Consider the following 20,974-nt stretch of genomic DNA (forward strand, 5'->3'; position numbering starts at 1 on the left):
TTGTTTCATCTGGTCCCTTGACTTCAGCGAAATATCTATCAAATCATTCTGAACACCCGTGAATTCAACCTGAGATCTAAGAAAAGAATCACTGTAATTCTACAAATAAAAAAGCAACTTTTTGAAAGGTAGGAGGTACAGAGAAGTCAATCTGTAGGGCTATATCGGAAGATAAACCGTGGGGGTTGGGAGCCTCCGTAATCTGATTACCAGAAAGTGATATAACAGCAGGGCACAAAATCGGAACTCTTAGAAGTCTGCTCTGGTGAGGGACGACCCTGCCTGAAAGGTGCTCAGGTGGTGAAGCAGGGCAGAATTCTAGGTAGGACAGTGTGGTCTCAGGATCCCCAGGGTCACAAAAAGAGCAGGGCTCCCTGAGTGCCCCAGAGTTCCCAAGCATTGGAGCAGGAAGCTGGCTACAATCAGTGAGCCCAGGAGTGGGCTCTCAGCTCAGTGCTGCCATAAACCACAAACCCCAGCACAAGTGGGCGACCACTCTCCAAGCAGGGAGACCCAGCAAGCAGCAGAACCACGGGGAGACCCTCCTCCTTCCCCCCAGGGAGGAGCGACTGGGGTGCGCACTGCAGGAGTCTGCAGAGTTTGGCCCCACACAAAAGTGATTGCTTTTCCCTGAGGGTGCAGAGTGAGGGTCGGGGGTCAGGATCTTTCAGCTCCAGGGCTGGAGATCAGGATGCCGCCATTTTTACTTTCATCCTCTAAAGTGGCACAGGAAGCCTTCAGGGAACAAAAGCCACATAGAGCAACGTGAAGCAGTTTACCCTGAGCCCCACCTCCTGGCAAGGACAGTGCAACTCCGCCCAGGCACAGACACCTGAGAATCAGTACAACAGGCCCCTCCCCCAGAAGGCCAGCAGGAACATCAGGCTAATACCAAGTTTACAGATCACACAAAACTGAAAAACTCCAGCACAAGGGGAAAATAGTATATAGAATTTGAGGTTTTTTTCTCATGATTCTTTAGTCTTTCAGTTTAAATTTTTTTTTCTGTTTTTCCTTTTCAACTAGTTTATTTTATCAACTCTTTTTAAGTCTTTTTTTAATTTTCATTTTTACATTTATATTTTATAAATATATTGATTTTTGGCTTCTTTCACCGTATCCAATTTTATTTTTGTATATATATATATACACACACAAGTTTTTCTTTCTTTACAATTTTGTGATCTAGTGTCTTCTAACAGACCAAAATGCGCCCAGGACCAAGTGTATCATCCTGTTCTGTCCACCTGTTAGATTATATTCTTTTTTCCCTTTTTTTTCTTTTTTGGTTTCTGATCTCCTCTGATTTGTCTACTGTATATTTCTCTGGGGTTGTGGTGATATTTTTTATTTTGTTCTCTCATTCCTCTATTCTTTTTTGGACAAAATGACTAGAAAGAGAAATTCATAACAAAAGAAAGAACCAGAGATAATACCCTCTCCCATAGATTTAATCAACATGGATATAAGTAAGGTACTGGACCTAGAATTCAGAATAACGATTATGAAGATACTAGCCAGGGTTGCAAAAAGCATAAAAGACACTAGAGAATCTCTCAGTGCAGAAATAAAATCTAATCAGGCCAAAATTAAAAATGCTTTAACTGAGATGCAGTCTAAAATGGATACTCTAACAGCTAGGCAGAAGAGTCAGTGACATAGAAAACAAAATGATGGAAAGTAAGGAAGCTGAGGAAAAGAAAGAAAAACAATGACTGGATAATGAGGGGAGGCTTCTAGAAATCAGTGATACCATAAAGCAAAACAATATTAGACTAATTGGGGTCCCAGTGGAAGAGGAAAGAGAGAGTGACAGAAAATATATGTGAGCAAATCATAGCTAAGAACTTCCCTAATTCAGGGAAGGAAACAGGCATTCAAGTCCAGGAGGCACAGAGAACCTCCATCAAAATCAATAAAAATAGATCAACACCCCGACATATAACAGTGAAGCTTGCAAATTTCAGAATTTAAGAGAAAATCCTGAAACCAGTTAGAGACAAGAGGTAGTTACCCTACAAGGGTAGAAATATTAGACTGGCAGCAGACCTATTCACAGAGAACTGGAAGGCCAGAAAGGACTGGCATGATATATTCAGGGTATTAAATGAGAAAAACATGCAGCCAAGGCTGTCATTCAGAATGCAAGGAGAGATAAAAGAGCTTCTAGGACAAACAGAAACTAAAAAAAATTTGTGATCACTAAACCAGCCCTATGAGAAATATTAAAGGGGATTCTGTAAGCGAAGAGAGAGCCCAAAAGTAACATAGACCAGAAAGGAACAAAAACCATGAGAGACTCCGGACTCTGGGAAACAAACTGAAGGTTACAGAAGGCGGGGGGCGGGATGGGGTAGCCAGGAGGGCACCTGTTGTGATGAGCACTGGATGTTATATGCAACTAATGAATCGTTGAACACTACACCAAAAACTAATGGAAAAAAGACTGTCTTTTTTCCATTGGATGTTCTTTCCTGCTTTGTCAAAGATTAGTTGACCATAGAGTTGAGGGTTCATTTCTGGGTTCTCTATTCTGTTCCACTGGTCTATGTGTCTATTTTAGTGTAAGTGCCCTTCAACAAATGGTGCTGGGAAAATTGGACAGCCACATATAGAAAAATGAAACTGGACCATTTTCTAACACCATACACAAAGATAAACTCAAAATGGATGAAAGACCTAAAGGTGAGACAGGAATCCATCAAAATCCTAGAAGAGAACATAGGCAGCAACCTCTTTGATCTCAGCTGCAACAAATTCTTCCTAGACACATCTCCAAAAGCAAGGGAAACAAAAGCAAAAATGAACTATTGGGACTTCATCAAGATAAAAAGCTTTTGCACAGCAAAGGAAACAGTCAACAAAACGAAAAGGCAACCTATGGATGGGAGAAAATATTTGCGAATGACATATCATATAAAGGGCTAGTAGCCAAGATCTACAAAGAACTTACCAAACTCAACACCCAAAAAACAAACAATCCAGTCAAGAAATGGGCAGAAGACATAAACAGATACTTATTCAGAGAAGACATACAAATGGCCAACAGACACATGAAAAAACGCTCTACATCACTTGGCATCAGGGAAATACAAATTAAAACCACAATGAGATACCATTCAGAATGAATAAAATTAACAAGTCAGGAAACAACAAATGTTTGTGAGGATGTGGAGAAAGGGGAACCCTCTTGGTGGGAATACAAGCTGGTGCAGCCATTCTGGAAAATAGTATGGAGGTTCCTCAAGAAGCTAAAAATAGAGCTACTCTATGACCCACAAATTGCACTACTAGGTATTTACCCCAAGGACACAAATGCAGTGATCCAAAGGGGCACCTGCACCCCAATGTTTATAGCAGCAATGTCCACAATAGCCAAACTGTGGAAAGAGCCAAGATATCCATGGACAGATGAGTGGATAAAGAAGATGTGGTATATATATATACAATGGAATATTACTCAGCCATCAGAAAGGATGAAATCTTACCATTTACGTCAACATGGATGGAACTGGAGGGTATTATGCTGAGTGCAATAAGTCAATCAGAGAAAGACAATTATATGATTTCACTCATATGAGGAATATAAGAAACAGTGCAGAGGATCATAAGGGAAGGGAGGGAAAAACGGAATGGGAAGAAATCAGAGAGGGAGACAAACCATGAAAGACTCATAACTATGAGGAAGAAACTGAGAGTTGATGGAGGGGAGGTGGGTGGAAGGATGGGGTAACTAGGTGACAGACATTAAGGAAGACATGTGATGAGCACTGGGTGTTCTATGCAAGTGATGAATCACTGAACTCTACATCTGAAACTAATGATGTTGGCTAATCGAAGATAAATTAAAAAAAAAAGAAAACACAACAATCCATAATCTTTGGGACAAAAGCAGTTCTATGAGGGAAGTTTATAGCAATACAGCCCTACCTCAAGAAACAAACAAACAAACAAAAATCAGGGTGCCTGCGTGGCTCAGTCAGTTGAGCATCCAACTCGTGGCTTCAGCTCAAGTAATGATCTTAGGGTCGTGGGATTGAGCCCAGCGTTGGGCTCCACTCTCAGCATGGAGTCTACTTAGGATTCTCTCTTTCCCTCTCCCTCTGCCCTTACCCCCACTGCACTCTCTCTTTCTAAAATAAATAAATCTTTAAAAAAAATCTCAAATAAACAACCTAACCTAACACCTAAAGGAGCTAGAAAGTACAAAGCCCACAGCCAGTAGAAGGAAGGATATAATAAAGATTAAAGCAGAAATAATGAAATAGAGCCTTAAAAAAAACAATAGAAATGTCAATGAAACCAAGAGCCAGTTTTTTGAAAAGATATGAAATTGACAAACCTTTAGCCAGAGTCAAGAAAAAAAGATAGAGGACTCAAATAAATAAAATCAGAAATGAAAGAATAGAAATAACAACTAACACCATGAAATACAATAGATTATAAGAGAATATTATGAAAAATTATATGCCAACAAATTGGACAACCTAAAAGATGCAGATAAATTCTTTTTTTTTTTTTTTTAAAGATTTTATTTATTTATTTGACAGACAGAGACACAGCGAGAGAGGGAATACAAGCAGGGGGAGTGGGAGAGGGAGAAGCAGGCTTCCCGCCGAGCAGGGAGCCCGATGCGGGGCTCGATCCCAGGACCTGGAATCATGACCCGAGCCGAAGGCAGACGCCCAACGACTGAGCTACCCAGGCGCCCCCGGATAAATTCTTTAAAAAAAAATCTTGGGGGGCGGAGCAAGATGGCGGAGGAGTAGGAGACCTGGATTTCGCCTGGTCTCAGGAATTCAGCTGGATAAGGATCAAACCATTCTGAACACCTACGAACTCAACAGGAGATCGAAGAAAAGAATAGCAACAACTCTCTGAACAGAAAAGCGACCACTTTCTGGAAGGTAGGACGTGCGGAGAAGTGAATCCCAGGCGATATTCGGGAGGATAGACAGCGGGGGAGGGGCCTCCGTCAGCCGCTTCTGGCAAGTGATAGAGCCGTGGAGCACAAAATCAGAACTTTTAGAAGTCTGCTCCGCTGAGGGAGGTCGCTCCAGTGGCTAAGTGGGGGGTGGAACCCTCGTGGGACAGTGTGGTCTCAGGACCCTCAGGGTCACAGAAAGACCGGGGGTGCCTGAGTGCAGCAAAGCTCCCAGGGATCAGAGCTGGGAAGCCGGCTGCAGAGACTGCCGAGGCGCGGGCTCTCAGCTCAGGGTTGTCATAAACCGTGATCCGCAGCACAGTCAGGCCACTGCTCCTCCAGCAGGGACCCAACAAGCAGCAGATCCAGGCAGACTCCCTTTCCTCCCCTGGGAGGAGCGGCACGGGAGCGCACCGCAGGGATCTGCTGGGTTTGGAGACTCCAGACGGGGTCGGGTGTCAGAGACAGAAACGTGCGGTCACAGGCCGGGTGAGCACAGAGTGCGGCCGGAGACCGGGGAGACGGGAGTGAGTGCTTTTCTCTGGGGGCGCACTGAGGAGTGGGGCCCCGAATTCTCGGCTTCCACAGGGCGGAGATTGGGAGGCCGCCATTTTCACTCTCGGCCTCCAAAGCTATACAGAAAGCTTGCAGGGAACAAAAGCTCCCGAGAGCAAACCTGAGCAGATTACTTAGCCCGGACCGGCAAGGACGGGGCAATTCCGCCTCCGGCAAAGACATTTGGGAACCACGGCAACAGGCCCCTCCCCCAGAAGATCAGCAAGAACAGCCAGCCAAGACCAAGTTTACCCATCAATGAGAACGGCAGAACTCCAGAGCTAGGGGAATACTGCACATAGAATTCATGGCTTTTTTATCATGATTCTGTAGTCTTTCAAAGTTAATTTTTTTTTTAACTTTTTTTTTTTTGAATTTTTCTTTTTCCCTTTTTCAACCAACATCTTATCAATCCCTTTTTTAAAAAAACATTTTTATTTTTCATTTTTAGAGTCATAATCTATCCCTTCATAGTAGTTACCCGTATTTTTGGCATATAAGTTGTTCTCTCTTTAAAATTTTAAGATAGTTTCTTCTAACAGATCAAAATATACCCTAAATCTCTAGTGTATGGTTTTTTTCTACTCCCCTGCCTGATCACATTCTCTCCCTTTTTTTTTCTTTTTTTCTTTAAATCCTCTTCTTTTTTCAAACAACTTCTTATCAATTCCTTTTATAAAATTTTTTATAATTTCCATCTTTACAGTCATATTCCATCCCTTCATCATATCAACCCTTATTTTTGTACATATATAAGTTTTTCTTTCTTTAAAATTTTGGGAGGCACTTTCTTCTAACAGACCAAAATACACCCAAAATCTAGTGTGTGGCACTGATCTATATACCAGCCTGAGCATATTTGATCATATTCCATTTTTTTTTTGTTTTCTTCTGTTTTTGTTTGTTTTTATCTTTTTCTTTTTCTTTTTTTTTTCTTTTTCTTTTCCTCTCTTTCCCTTTCTTTTCCCACTGCTTCAGGTCTTTTCTGATTTGTTTAGAGTATATTTTCTGCGGACGTTGTTACCCTGTTAGCATTTTGTTCTCTCACTAATCTATTCTCCTCTGGACAAATGACAAGACGGAAAAAATCACCTCAACAAAAAGAACAAGAGGTAGTACCGACTGCCAGGGACCTACTCAATACGGACATTAGTATGATGTCGGATCTAGAGTTCAGAATCATCACTTTAAAGGTACTAGCTGGGCTTGAAAAAAGCATGGAAGTTATTAGAGAAACCCTTTCTGGAGAAGTAAAAGAACTAAAATCTAACCAAGTCGAAATCAAAAAGGCTATTAATGAGGTGCAATCAAAAATGGGGGTGCTAACTGCTAAGATAAATGAGGCAGAAGAGAGAATCAGTGATAGAGAAGACCAAATGATGGAAAATAAAGAAGCTGAGAAAAAGAGAGATAAACAACTACTGGATCCCGAGGGCAGAATTCGAGAGATAAGCGATACCATAAGACGAAACAACATTAGAATAATTGGGATCCCAGAAGAAGAAGAAAGAGAGAGAGGGGCAGAAGGTATAATGGAGCAAATTATAGCAGAGAACTTCCCTAATTTGGGAAAGGAAACAGGCATCAAAATCCAGGAAGCACAGAGAACCCCTCTGAAAATCAATAAAAATAGGTCAACACCCCGACATCTAATAGTAAAACTTACGAGTCTCAGAGACAAAGAGAAAATCCTGAAAGCAGCTCAGGAGAAGAGATCTGTAACCTACAATGGTAGAAACATTAGATTGGCAACAGACTTATCCACAGAGACCTGGCAGGCCAGAAAGGACTGGCATGATATCTTCAGAGCACTAAATGAGAAAAATATGCAGCCAAGAATACTATATCCAGCTAGGCTGTCATTGAAAATAGAAGGAGAGATAAAGAGCTTCCAGGACAAACAAAAACTAAAGGAATTTGCAAACACGAAACCAGCCCTACAAGAAATATTGAAAGGGGTCCTCTTTCAATATTGCAATATGCAAAGAGAGACCCTAAAAGCAACACAGACCAGAAAGGAACACAGACAATATACAGTAACAGTCACCTTACAGGCCATACAATGGCGCTAAATTCGTATCTTTCAATAGTTACCCTGAATGTAAATGGGCTAAATGCCCCAATCAAAAGACACAGGTTATCAGATTGGATTAAAAAACAAGACCCATCGATATGCTGTCTGCAAGAGACTCATTTTAGACCCAAAGACACCCCCAGATTTAAAGTGAGGGGGTGGAAAACCATTTACCATGCTAATGGACACCAAAAGAAAGCTGGGGTAGCAATCCCTATATCAGACAAATTAGATTTTAAACCAAAGACTGTAATAAGAGATGAGGAAGGACACTATATCCTACTTAAAGGGTCTATCCAACAAGAAGATCTACAATTGTAAATATCTATGCCCCTAACATGGGAGCAGCCAATTATATAAGGCAATTAATAACAAAAGCAAAGAAACACATTGACAACAATACAATAATAGTGGGGGACTTTAACACCCCCCCTCACTGAAATGGACAGATCGTCTAAGCAAAAGATCAACAAGGAAATAAAGACTTTAAATGACACACTGGACCAAATGGACTTCACAGACATATTCAGAACATTCCATCCCAAAGCAACAGAATACACATTCTTCTCTAGTGCCCATGGAACATTCTCCAGAATCAATCACATCCTAGGTCATAAATCAGGTCTCAACCGGTACCAAAAGATTGGGATCATTCCCTGCCTATTTTCAGACCACAATGCTTTGAAACTAGAACTCAATCACAAGAGGAAAGTCAGAAAGAACTCAAATACATGGAGGCTAAAGAGCATCCTACTAAAGAATGAATGGGTCAACCAGGAAATTAAAGAAGAATTAAAAAAATTCATGGAAACCAATGAAAATGAAAACACAACTATTCAAAATCTTTGGGATGCAGCAAAGGCAGTCCTAAGAGGAAAGTATATAGCGATACAAGCCTTTCTCAAGAAACAAGAAAGGTCTCAAGTACACAACCTAACCCTACACCTAAAGGAGCTGGAGAAAGAACAGCAAATAAAGCCTAAACCCAGCAGGAGAAGAGAAATAATAAAGATCAGAGCAGAAATCAATGAAATAGAAACTAAAAGAACAGTAGAACAGATCAACGAAACTAGGAGGTGGTTCTTTGAAAGAATTAACAAGATTGATAAACCCCTGGCCAGACTTATCAAAAAGAAAAGAGAAATGACCCAAATCAACAAAATCATGAATGAAAGAGGAGAGATCACAACCAACACCAAAGAAATACAAACAATTATAAGAACATATTATGAGCAACTCTATGCCAGCAAATTAGATAACCTGGAAGAAATGGATGCATTCCTAGAGATGTATCAACTACCAAAACTGAACCAGGAAGAAATAGAAAACCTGAACAGTCCTATAACGACTAAGGAAATTGAAGCAGTCATCAAAAATCTCCCAACAAACAAAAGCCCAGGGCCAGATGGCTTCCCAGGGGAATTCTACCAAACATTTAAAGAAGAATTAATACCTATTCTTCTGAAACTGTTCCAAAAAATAGAAATGGAAGGAAAACTTCCAAACTCATTTTATGAGGACACCATTACCTTGATTCCAAAACCAGACAAAGACCCCATCAAAAAGGAGAATTACAGACCAATATCCCTGATGAACATGGATGCAAAAATTCTCACCAAAATACTAGCCAATAGGATCCAACAGTACATTAAAAGGATTATTCACCACGACCAAGTGGGATTTATCCCTGGGCTGCAAGGTTGGTTCAACATCCACAAATCAATCAACGTGATACAATACATTAACAAAAGAAAGAACAAGAATCATATGATCCTCTCAATAGATGCAGAAAAAGCATTTGACAAAGTACAGCATCCTTTCTTGATCAAAACTCTTCAGAGTATAGGCATAGAGGGTACATACCTCAATATCATAAAAGCCATCTATGAAAAACCTACAGCGAATATCATTCTCAATGGGGAAAAACTGAGAGCTTTCCCCCTAAGGTCAGGAACGCGGCAGGGATGTCCACTATCACCACTGCTATTCAACATAGTATTAGAAGTCCTAGCCACAGCAATCAGACAACAAAAAGAAATCAAAGGCATCCAAATCAGCAAAGAAGAAGTCAAACTCTCACTCTTTGCAGATGATAGGTTACTTTATGTGGAAAACCCAAAAGACTCCACCCCAAAACTGCTAGAACTCATACAGGAATTCAGTCAAGTGGCAGGATATAAAATCAATGCACAGAAGTCAGTGGCATTCCTATACACCAACAACAAGACAGAAGAAAGAGAAATTAAGGAGTCAATCCCATTTACAATTGCACCCAAAACCATAAGATACCTAGGAATAAATCTAACCAAAGAGGCAAAGGATCTGTACTCAGAAAACTATAAAATACTCATGAAAGAAATTGAGGAAGACACAAAGAAATGGAAAAACGTTCCATGCTCATGGATTGGAAGAACAAATATTGTGAAGATGTCAATGCTACCTAGAGCAATCTACACATTCAATGCAATCCCCATCAAAATACCATCCACTTTTTTCAAAGAAATGGAACAAATAATCCTAAAATTTGTATGGAACCAGAAAAGAGCCCGAATAGCCAGAGGAATGTTGAAAAAGAAAAGCAAAGCTGGCGGCATCACAATTCCGGACTTCAAGCTCTATTACAAAGCTGTCATCATCAAGACAGTATGGTACTGGCACAAAAACAGACACATAGATCAATGGAACAGAATAGAGAGCCCAGAAATGGACCCTCAACTCTATGGTCAACTAATCTTTGACAAAGCAGGAAAGAATGTCCAATGGAAAAAGGACAGTCTCTTCAACAAATGGTGTTGGGAAAATTGGACAGCCACATGCAGAAGAATGAAACTGGACCATTTCCTTACACCACACACAAAAATAGACTCCAAATGGTTGAAAGACCTCAATGTGAGACAGGAGTCCATCAAAATCCTAAAGGAGAACACAGGCAGCAACCTCTTCAACCTCAGCCGCAGCAACTTCTTCCTAGAAACATCACCAAAGGCAAGGGAAGCAAGGGCAAAAATGAACTATTGGGACTTCATCAAGATAAAAAGCTTTTGCAAGGCAAAGGAAACAGTCAACAAAACCAAAAGACAACCGACAGAATGGGAGAAGATATTTGCAAATGACATATCAGATAAAGGGCTAGTATCCAAAATCTATAAAGAACTTATCAAACTCAACACCCAAAGAACAAATGATCCAATCAAGAAATGGGCAGAAGACATGAACAGACATTTTTCCAAAGAAGACATCCAAATGGCCAACAGACACATGAAAAAGTGCTCAACATCGCTCGGCATCAGGGAAATCCAAATCAAAACCTCAATGAGATACCACCTCACACCAGTCAGAATGGCTAAAATTAACAAGTCAGGAAATGACAGATGTTGGCAGGGATGCGGAGAAAGGGGAACCCTCCTACACTGTTGGTGGGAATGCAAGTTGGTGCAGCCACTCTGGAAAACAGTATGGAGGTTCCTCAAAAAGTTGAAAATAGAGCTACCATACAATCCAGCAATTGCACTACTGGGTATTTACCTCAAAGATACAAAAGCAGGGATCCGAAAGGGTACGTGCACCCCGATGTTTATAGCAGCAATGTCCACAATAGCCAAACTGTGGAAAGAGCCAAGATGTCCATCGACAGATGAATGGATAAAGAAGATGTGGTATATATATACAATGGAATATTATGCAGCCATCAGAAGGAATGAGATCTTGCCATTTGCAACGACGTGGATGGAACTGGAGGGTATTATGCTGAGTGAAATAAGTCAAACAGAGAAAGACATGTATCATATGACCTCACTGATATGAGGAATTCTTAATCTCAGGAAACAAACTGAGGGTTGCTGGAGTGGGGGGTGGGGTGGGAGGGATGGGGTGACTGGGTGATAGACACTGGGGAGGATATGTGCTCTGGTAAGCGCTGTGAATTGTGCAAGACTGTTGAATCTCAGATCTGTACCTCTGAAACAAATAATGCAATATATGTTAAGAAAAAAAAAAAAGAAGATAGCGGGAGGGGAAGAATTAAGGGGGGAAATCGGAGGGGTAGACGAACCATGAGAGACGATGGACTCTGAAAAACAAACTGAGGGTTCTAGAGGGGCGGGGGTTGGGAGGATGGGTTAGCCTGGTGATGGGTATTAAAGAGGGCACGTTCTGCATGGAGCACTGGGTGTTATGCACAAACAATGAATCATGGAACACTACATCTAAAACTAATGATGTAATGTATGGGGATTAACATAATAAAAAATTTTTTTAAAAAATCTTCACAGAATTGATCAGGAATAGAAATTTTGAACATACCGAATATTAGCAATGAAATTGAATCAGTAATCAAAAAACTCCCAACAAACAGAAGTCCAGGACCAGATGGCTTTACAGGTGAATCTACCAAACATTTAAAGACCAGTTAATACCTATTCTTCTCAAACCATTCCAAAAAATAGAAAAGGAAATCTTCAAAATTCATTCTATGAGGCCAGCATTACCCTGATACTGAAACCTGATAAAGACACCACAAAAAAAATAACTGCAGGCCAATATCTCTGATGAACATAGATGCAAAAATCCTCAAAAAATATTAGCAAACTAAATCCAACAATACATTTAAAAAATTATTCACCATGATCAAGTGGGATTTATTCTTGGTATGCAAGAGTGGTTCAATATTCGCAAATCAATCAATGTGACTACACCACATCGATAGGAAAAAGGATAAAAACCATATGATCACTTCAGTAGATGCAGAAAAAGCTTCTGACAAAGTACAACAGCCATTTATGATAAAAGCCCTCAACAAAGTAGATTTAAAGGGAACATACCTCAACATCATAAAGGCCATATATGAAAAACCCACAGCTAACATCATACTCAAGGGTGAAAACCTGAAAGTTTTTCCTCGAAGATCAGAAACAAGATAAGGATGTCCACTCACTACTTTTATTCAACGTAGTACTAGAAGCCCTAGCCACAGCAAGCAGACAACAAAAAGAAATAAAAAGCATGCAAATTGGCCAGAAAGAAGCAAAACTTTCACTATTTGCAGATGACGTGATACTATAGATAGAAAAAAACCCTGAAGACTCCACCAAAAAACCACTAGAATGGATAAATTAATTCAGTAAGATCACAGGATACAAAATACACAGAAATTGGTTTCATTTCTATATACTAATAATAAAGTAGCAGAAAGAGAAATTAAGAAAGCAACCCATTTACAATTGCACCAAAAAGAATAAAATACCAAAGAATAAATTTAACCAAGAAGGGGAAAGATCTGTACTCCAAAAACTATAACACACTGATGAAAGAAACTGAAGAGGATACAAACAAAAGACATTCCACGCTCCTGGACTAGTAGAACTAATATTGCTAAAACATCCATACTACCCAAAGCAATCTATATATTCAATGTAATTCCTATCAAAATACCAATAGTATTTTTAACAGAACTAGAACAAAAAATTCTAAAATTTGAATGAAACCACAAAGACCCTGAATAGCCAAAGCAATCTTGAAAAAGAACAACAAAGCTGGAGGTATCACAACCCAGATCTCAAGATACACTACAAAACTGTAGTAATCAAAATAGTATGGTACTGGCACAAAAATAGACACATAGATCAATGGAACATAATAGAGAACCCAGAAATAAACCCACACATATATAATCGATTAATCTACAACAAAGGAGGCAAGAATATATAATGGGAAAAATCTCTTCAATAAATGGTGCTGGGAAACTGAACATCAACATTTAAAAGAATGAAACTGGACCACTTTCTTACACTGTACACAAAAATAAACACAAAATGGATTAAAGACTTAAATGTGAGACTTGACACCATAAAATTCCTAAGGGAAAACATAGGCAGTAACCTCTTGGGGTTTGTCCTCAGCAACATATTTTTTTTAATTTTTATTTATTTTTATTTTTTTATTTTTTAAATTAGTTTCAGAGGTAGAATTTAGTGATTCATCAGTTGCATATAACACCCAGTGCTCATTACATCAAGTGACCTCCTTAATGTCCATCCCTTCCCCCAACCCACCCTTCCCCTTCAGCAACCCTCAGTTTCCTAGATTTCAGCATCTTATGGTTTGCCTCCCTCTCAATTTTCTTATTTTTCCTTCCCTTCCCCTATGTTCATCTGTTTTATTTCTTAAAGTCCACATAAGAGTGAATTCATATGGTATTTGTCTTTCTCTGACTGACTTATTTCACTTAGCATAATACCCTCTAGTTCCATCCACAACATCTCAGCAACATATTTATGCATATATCTCCTTAGGCAAGGGAAGCAAAAGCAAAAATAAACTATTGGGACTACACCAAAATAAAAAGCTTTTGCACAGCAAAGGAAACCACGAATAAAACAAAAAGGAAACCTACTGAATGGGAGAAGATATCTGCCAATGACATGTCCAGTGAGGGATTAATATCCAAAATATATAAAGAAGTTAAACAGTTCAATACCAAAATAAATAAACAATCCACTTAAAAAATGAGTAGAGGACCTGGGGCACCTGGGTGGCTCAGTCAGTTGAGCATCTATTAGTTTCAGCTCAGGTTATGATCTCAGGATCTTGAGATTGAGTTCCAAGTTGGGCTCAGTGCTCAGTGTGGAGTCTGCTTAAGATTTTTTCCCTCTCCCTTCCCCTCTGTTCCTCCTCCCCTCACTCATTCTCTCATAAATTAGATAGATAGATAGATAGATAGATAGATAAATAAATAAAGTCTTCTTTTTTTAAATGAGCACAGGAGGGCCCCTGGGTGGCTCAGTCGTTAAGCATCTGCCTTTGGCTCAGGTCATGATCCCAGGGTCCTGGGATCAAGCCCCGTGTCGGGCTCCCTGCTCTGCAGGAAGCCTGTTTCTCCCCTCTCCTGGCCCCCCTGCTTGTGTTCCCTCTTTCACTGTCTCTCTCTCTGTCAAATAAATAAAATCTTAAAAAGAAAAATGAGCATAAAATCTTAAAAAGAAAAATAGACATTTTTCTGAAAAAGACATACAGATCACCAACAGACACATGAAAAGGTGCTCAACATCACTAATCATCAGGGAAATGCAAATCAAAACTACAATGAGGTATCACCTCACACCTGTCAGAATGGCTAGAATCAAAATGACAACAAATAACAAGTGTTGACAAGGATGTGGAGAAAAGGAAACCCTCATGCACTGTTGCTGAGAATGTAAACTGCTGCAACCACTGTGGAAAACAGTATAAATATTCCACCAAAAATTAAAGACAGCATTACCATAAAATCCAGCAATTCCACTTCTGGATATATAACCGAAGAAAACAAAAAGACTAATTCAAAAAGATATAGGTACTCCTATGTTTATTGCAGCATTGTTTACAATAGCCAAGATAGGGAATTAACCCAAGGGACCATCAATAGATGAATGGATAAGGAGGATGTGGTGTATATATATATATATATATATATATATATACACACACAATGGAGTATTACTCAGCCATACAAAAAAGAATGAGATCTTGCCATGTGTGACAACATGGATGGAACTAGAGGGTATTATACTAAATGAAATAAAGTCAGACACAGAAAGGTAAATACCATATGATTTCACATATATGTGGAATCCAAAATGCAAGACAAGCAAATAAAAAACAGACTATTAAATATAGATAACAAACTCAGTGGTTGCCAGAGGGGAGATGGATGAAATAAATAAAGGGGATTAAGAAGTACAAACGTCCAGTTATAAAACAAGTCATGGAGATGAAAAGAATAGCATAGAAAATACAGTCAATCATATTGTAGTAATGTTGTTTGGTGACTACACTTATGGTGAGCACTGCGTAATGTATAAAATTATTGAATCATTATACTGTACATCTGAAATGTAACACTGCATATTATACTTTAATAAAAAAATAGAAACATACAGTATGTACAGAAAGACAGAATTTAATCAGAGAATTGGAATTTGAAAAAATAATAAAATGGCTATTTTAGAAGGAAAAAAATATGATTAATCCAAAATTAAGAATTCCGTAGATGGGTTTAAAAGCAAATTAGACACAGCGGAAGGCAGGATTAGGAAACAGATCAATAGATCTCCAAAATGAAAGAAGAATAAAAGATACATATAGGACACAATAAAAAGTAACCTAAATGAATACATTTCAGTGCTTATGAGTCTGCAGAATCACACAGAATTACTTATTGCCAGTAAATTATTTCCAGTTTTATATGATAAGATTAAATATCCATTCATCCTAACAACTATTTGACTACTATGTACATAGCAATATGCTGGGCCCTGAGTTACACAGATATTTAATGAGACAGAGTCCCTGCCTGTAAGACACCCATAGTCACAGATGACTAATGACTAAGCCATTCTTAAGAATAAGGAGGTCACTGGAATTTAGGCAAAATATTTGGAGTGGAGGTAAGAGGCTCCTCCGTTTGGGTAGAGGAAGTAGCCAAAAGTATGATAGTGACATAGGAAGAATATAAAATATAGGGGAAGTTAATTTCATGATATCTAGAGTACAGGATATATTAATGATAGTAAGAAAAAATGAGCAACATAGTTACACAGGAACTAGATAATTATTTGTCATGTGAAAAAAAGAATGTTTTTAAGAGAAAAGTGACAAATATCACAAAATCCATATGTTGCTCTGAAAGGTGCACAGTGTTTCACAAGTGTATTATGCCTTCCAAGTGCCTTAAACAAGTTTGAAAAATATTCAGTAAGATAGTCTAAACATGACATTCAAGATTCTTCATAATCTGATCCAATTATTCTTTTCCAGTCTTGTTTACTGAGTTCTCTAACATAAAGACACACCAATCAGTGTTTCAAATATACCCTAACTTTGACAGTCTAGGACTTGCACAAGGCATTTCTTCTGCCTAGATCCTCCCTTCCAATTCACTGTCTAGTAAAACTTTAATCATCAAAGGTTTAGTTCAACAAGCAATTTTCCCTAATGCCTTTCCAAATGTCTTGCTCCAGGAATACTCCCTCTTTAGTGTTCCCAGTGTATTCAGTCATTCATGAAATATTTATTGAGTGTCCTGTGTGCCAGGCACTGTTCTAGGCACTTGGAATGCATCAGTAAACAAAAGAAAAAAGATCCCTGTTTTCTTGGAGCATTTTGTTGAAACCCTGAAGGAGGGGAGAGTATGGAAAAGTGAAAAGAGCACATGTACAATGAAAAAGCTCCCTAAGTGACTCTATTACACCCTCCTCCAACTGATCCAATCCAGGTTGAGAATTACAGCACTGGAAAGCATTACAACAAAATTATAATGAAAGCCTTATTATATTTAAAATATAATATTTATTTTTAATATAATATTTAAATATTTAATTTTAAATATTTAAAATATAATAAGAGTAATACATAAGATACATTGTTATATTTTCTTATGTAAATTCTTACTTGTCTTTTCCTCTAATTGATTAACTTTATCTCTGGATTCCTCTAGCAGAAATATTAAATCTTTCATTTTATTTTCTTTCTCAGTATTTTGGAGCAATAGCAGTGATACCTAAAATGAAATATTTAAGTAATACATTAGAGATATGAAAAATTACATATGACACCTTAGCATTTACCACCACCTATGATTATTTTATGTACTTGTTTATATGCTTTTCAGCTGGTTATGCCAGGGCATTTAGTACATGCTTGCACAATGTTCATTCATTCAATAAATGTTTAAACTAATATGATCTACCCAATATTATAATGTTCATTTTAAGTTAGAACTTAGAAGATATATAATAAAATCTATTGTTTCGTTTATTCCATAAATATTATGGAGCACCTACTCTGTTCCAAAAACCATAATAAGCATTGAGTATACAGTGAGGAGGGAACTTAACTTAAAGAAACTTAAAGCCTAGGGAACTTTCCAGAACACAAGGTGAGAAGCGGAGAAGCGGCAGCTGCCTGAGCTGCGCCCAGCAACGCGCTCCTTCCCGCTCCCCCACACCGACCTCAACAAGGTCACCGGCTGTAGAAAATGATGAAAGAAACCACTTACTATGATGCTTTGGGGGTCAAACCCAATGCCACCCAAGAAGAACTGAAAAAGGCTTACAGGAAACTGGCCTTGAAGTACCACCCTGATAAGAATCCAAATGAAGGAGAGAAGTTTAAACAGATTTCTCAAGCTTATGCAGTGCTCTCTGATGCAAAGAAAAGGGAATTATATGACAGAGGAGGGGAACACCCAATTAAAGAAGGTGGAGCTGGTGGTAGAGTTGGCTCCCCCATAGACATCTTTGGTAAGTTTTTTGGAGGAGGAGGAAGGATACAGAGAGAAAGGAGAGGTAAAAATGTTGTACATCAGCTCTCAGTGATCTTAGAAGATTTATATAATGGTGCAAAAAGAAAACTAGCTCTGTAAAAGAATGTGATTTGCAACAAATACGAAAGCTGAGGTGGTAAGAAAAGAGTAGAATGCTGTCCCAACCGTGGAGGTACTGGAAAGAAAATAAGAATTCATCCCATAGGACCTGGAATGGTTCAGCAAATTCAATCTGTGTGCATGGAGTGCCAGGGCCATGGGGAACATATCAGCCCTCAAGATAGATGTGAAAGCTGCAATGGAAGGAAGATAGTTCAAGAGAAGACTCTAGAAGTTCATATCAACAAAGGTATGAAAGATGGCCAGAAGATAACATTCCATGGTGAAGGAGACCAAGAACCAGCACTGGAACAAGGAGATATTATCATTGTTTTAGGTCAGAAGGACCATGCTGCTTTTACTCAGCGAGAAGACCTTTTCACGTGTATGGACATATAGCTGGTTGAAGCACTGTGCGGCTTTCAAAAGCCAGTATCTATTTTTGACAACCGAACCATCATCATCACCTCTCATCCAGGTCAGATTGTCAAGCATGGAGATATCAAGTGTGTGCTAAATGAAGGCTTGCCAATTTATCGTAGACCATATGAGAAGTGTCGTCTAATCATTAAATCTAAGGTAAGCTTTCCTGAGAATGGCTTTCTCTCTCCTCATAAACTCTCTTTGCTGGATAAACTCCTACCTGAGAGGAAGGAAGTAGAAGAGACTGATGAAATGGACCAAGGCGAACTGGTGGACTTTGATCCAAATCAGGAAAGACGGTGCCATCACAATGGGGATGCATATGAGGATGATGAACATCATCACAGGGGTGGTGTTCACTGTCACACCTCTTAATGGGGCCAGTGAATAACACTGCTGGCATTTTATACAGTAATGAATGAGTGAAGGACTATAATCATAGCTCACTACTTGCTATTGTTTTTGTTTTAATATTCAACTACAGTAGTGTTTTAAAAGTTAAATGAAGAATAAACTCAAATATAAAAGCTCTGACTTTGCCCTGTGTATGATGACTTCAGTGTGCAAGATAAGTTTAATACTTATAAAAACTACTTTTAAAAAAATTTTCACTAGCGTTAGACCATACATTGTAACAGATTTCAGCTCTATGTATACGAAACAGCTCAAACTGAAACGTTAGGTGTGTATATTGACTTCAGTGTATGACCCTTAATTGTTAAGCTATCAAGTTAAAATCTGTATTTAACTGGCAATCAGACAAAGAACTTAATTTGTAGAGAAGTGTTGGTCTGTAGTTAAGTGGGATTCATCGTGCTGCCTCTGCATTTATTCTATTGTCTCAACTGTTACTTGAAGATGGCTTGCACTTATAGAACCGCATTCCCTTCTGCTGTGCCATCTTTTTTTTTAAATACATATATCAGTCCTGGTTACATTTTTTTCCTTCTCTTTGGACCATGAAAAGCTTCAGAGTAGTGACTTCAGGAGCAGGATAACTTAGAGTGAAGAGACATTTATGTGGAGAAGTTAATTTGCATGAATGAGATAGGAAGGTGTTTTTTAAGGTATGTTACAGGCTTATTTTTAACCATTTAACTTATTCTCTGAAGTAACTGTAATTTAATGTTGTAGTATAGCAAATTATGATGAATAGCTTTAATTTTATGTTTAAAAGTGATGTTCACAAGCTTAAATCTGGATATCAGAATTAAGCAATTCTTGAAATGTATGAATGTCTCAATATACTGACTACAAAGCATTTAAAAAAAAAAAAAAACCCTCAGAGCCTAGACCAGGAGATAACAACTATACTTGAATATTATTAGTAATAGGACAAAAATATTATATGAATCAGGAAAAACTCAGCCTTCGGGGATGTAATCAAAAATTAATCCTCAGAGTACTGAATTGAATCTTGATACACAAGTAGAAATTAATCAGGCAAATACAGAAAAATGAACATTCTAACTCATACAAGAACACAAAGGATCAAGAGATCATGCTGCATTCAGAGAACTGAAAATACTCAGATGACTAGAATATAGAGCCCATGTGAAGAAAAAGGTAAAAGATAAACTTAAAAAGACAAGCTGAAGACTCGCAGATTCAAGATGGCAGAAAAACCTCACTGCCCTATTTTCATCTGCCCATGCACCCAGAACTCCAACAAGCTTTTTATTTTTAGCACTTCCCTCTACTTTTGTGTTCTTTATAATACGTGCAATTTTAACTTTTAAAAAGGCCTTCTTCTGGGGCGCCTGGGTGGCTCAGTCGTTAAGCGTCTGCCTTCGGCTCAGGTCATGATCCCGGGGTCCTGGGACTGAGCCCCGCATCGGGCTCCCTGCTCAGCAGGAAGCCTGCTTCTCCCTCTCCCACTCCCCCTGCTCGTGTTCCCTCTCTCGCTGTGTCTCTCTCTGTCAAATAAATAAATAAATCTTTAAAAAAAAAATAAAAAATAAAAAATAAAAAGGTCTTCTTCTTTCAGAAATCTAGTTTAAAAGTTCAGCTAAGGGGCGCCTGGGTGGCTCAGTCGTTAAGCGTCTGCCTTCGGCTCAGGTCATGATCCCAGAGTCCTGAGATCGAGCCCCACATCGGGCTGCCTGCTCAGTGGGAAGCCTGCTTCTCCTTCTCCCACTCCCCCTGCTTGTGTTCCCTCTCTCGCTGTGTCTCTCTCTGTCAAATCAATAAATAAAATCTTTAAAAAAAAAAAAAAAAAAGTTCAGCTAAAATATAGAAAACTGTTAACTCTTTCAAAAGATCCAAGCATAACATATAAATTTAACCAGAACCGAAAGAAAACTCTAAATATCTTCTCTGTACTTTCAATTAACTTTTCACCCTTGTTATCTATCATTACAAAGTATCTTGTGGCAAATCAAAGAAGAAAAACTCTGGAAAAAATGGGAAATAGAAGAGGATTCCTTTCTATAAATCCTTTTCCATTTGGGAAGCATAGACTTGAAACTGATAAAGTTGCCATAGTAATAACCTGAAATTGACATTCTTGTGAATATCAAAGAACACAGATTCATTGTTTTCAAGTTTTCCACTATATGACATTAATAGAAAGGAGCAAAAGAATATTTTAGTTCCCCAT

General features: G+C 38.7%; 2 protein-coding genes across 2 annotated transcripts in view; one reads left to right on the forward strand and one right to left on the reverse strand.

Annotated features, from left to right (window-relative positions):
• SYCP1 (synaptonemal complex protein 1) overlaps positions 1-20,974 on the reverse strand; it is a 146,474-nt gene that overhangs the window by 92,023 nt on the left and 33,477 nt on the right. Inside the window, exon 11 of the mRNA XM_078072570.1 lies at positions 16,980-17,088. Within this exon, the coding sequence (XP_077928696.1) occupies positions 16,980-17,088 (109 nt within the window). The remainder of the gene's footprint in view (positions 1-16,979; positions 17,089-20,974) is intronic.
• On the forward strand, positions 17,566-18,776 carry LOC118533296 (dnaJ homolog subfamily A member 1-like). The gene is made up of 2 exons (XM_078071707.1): positions 17,566-17,875; positions 18,431-18,776. The coding sequence occupies exons 1-2, from the start codon at positions 17,566-17,568 to the stop codon at positions 18,748-18,750; spliced, it is 630 nt and encodes a 209-aa protein (XP_077927833.1). The 3' UTR covers positions 18,751-18,776.

This window comes from Halichoerus grypus, chromosome 5 (genome assembly GCF_964656455.1).
Source record: "Halichoerus grypus chromosome 5, mHalGry1.hap1.1, whole genome shotgun sequence".
Lineage (NCBI taxonomy): Eukaryota > Metazoa > Chordata > Mammalia > Carnivora > Phocidae > Halichoerus > Halichoerus grypus.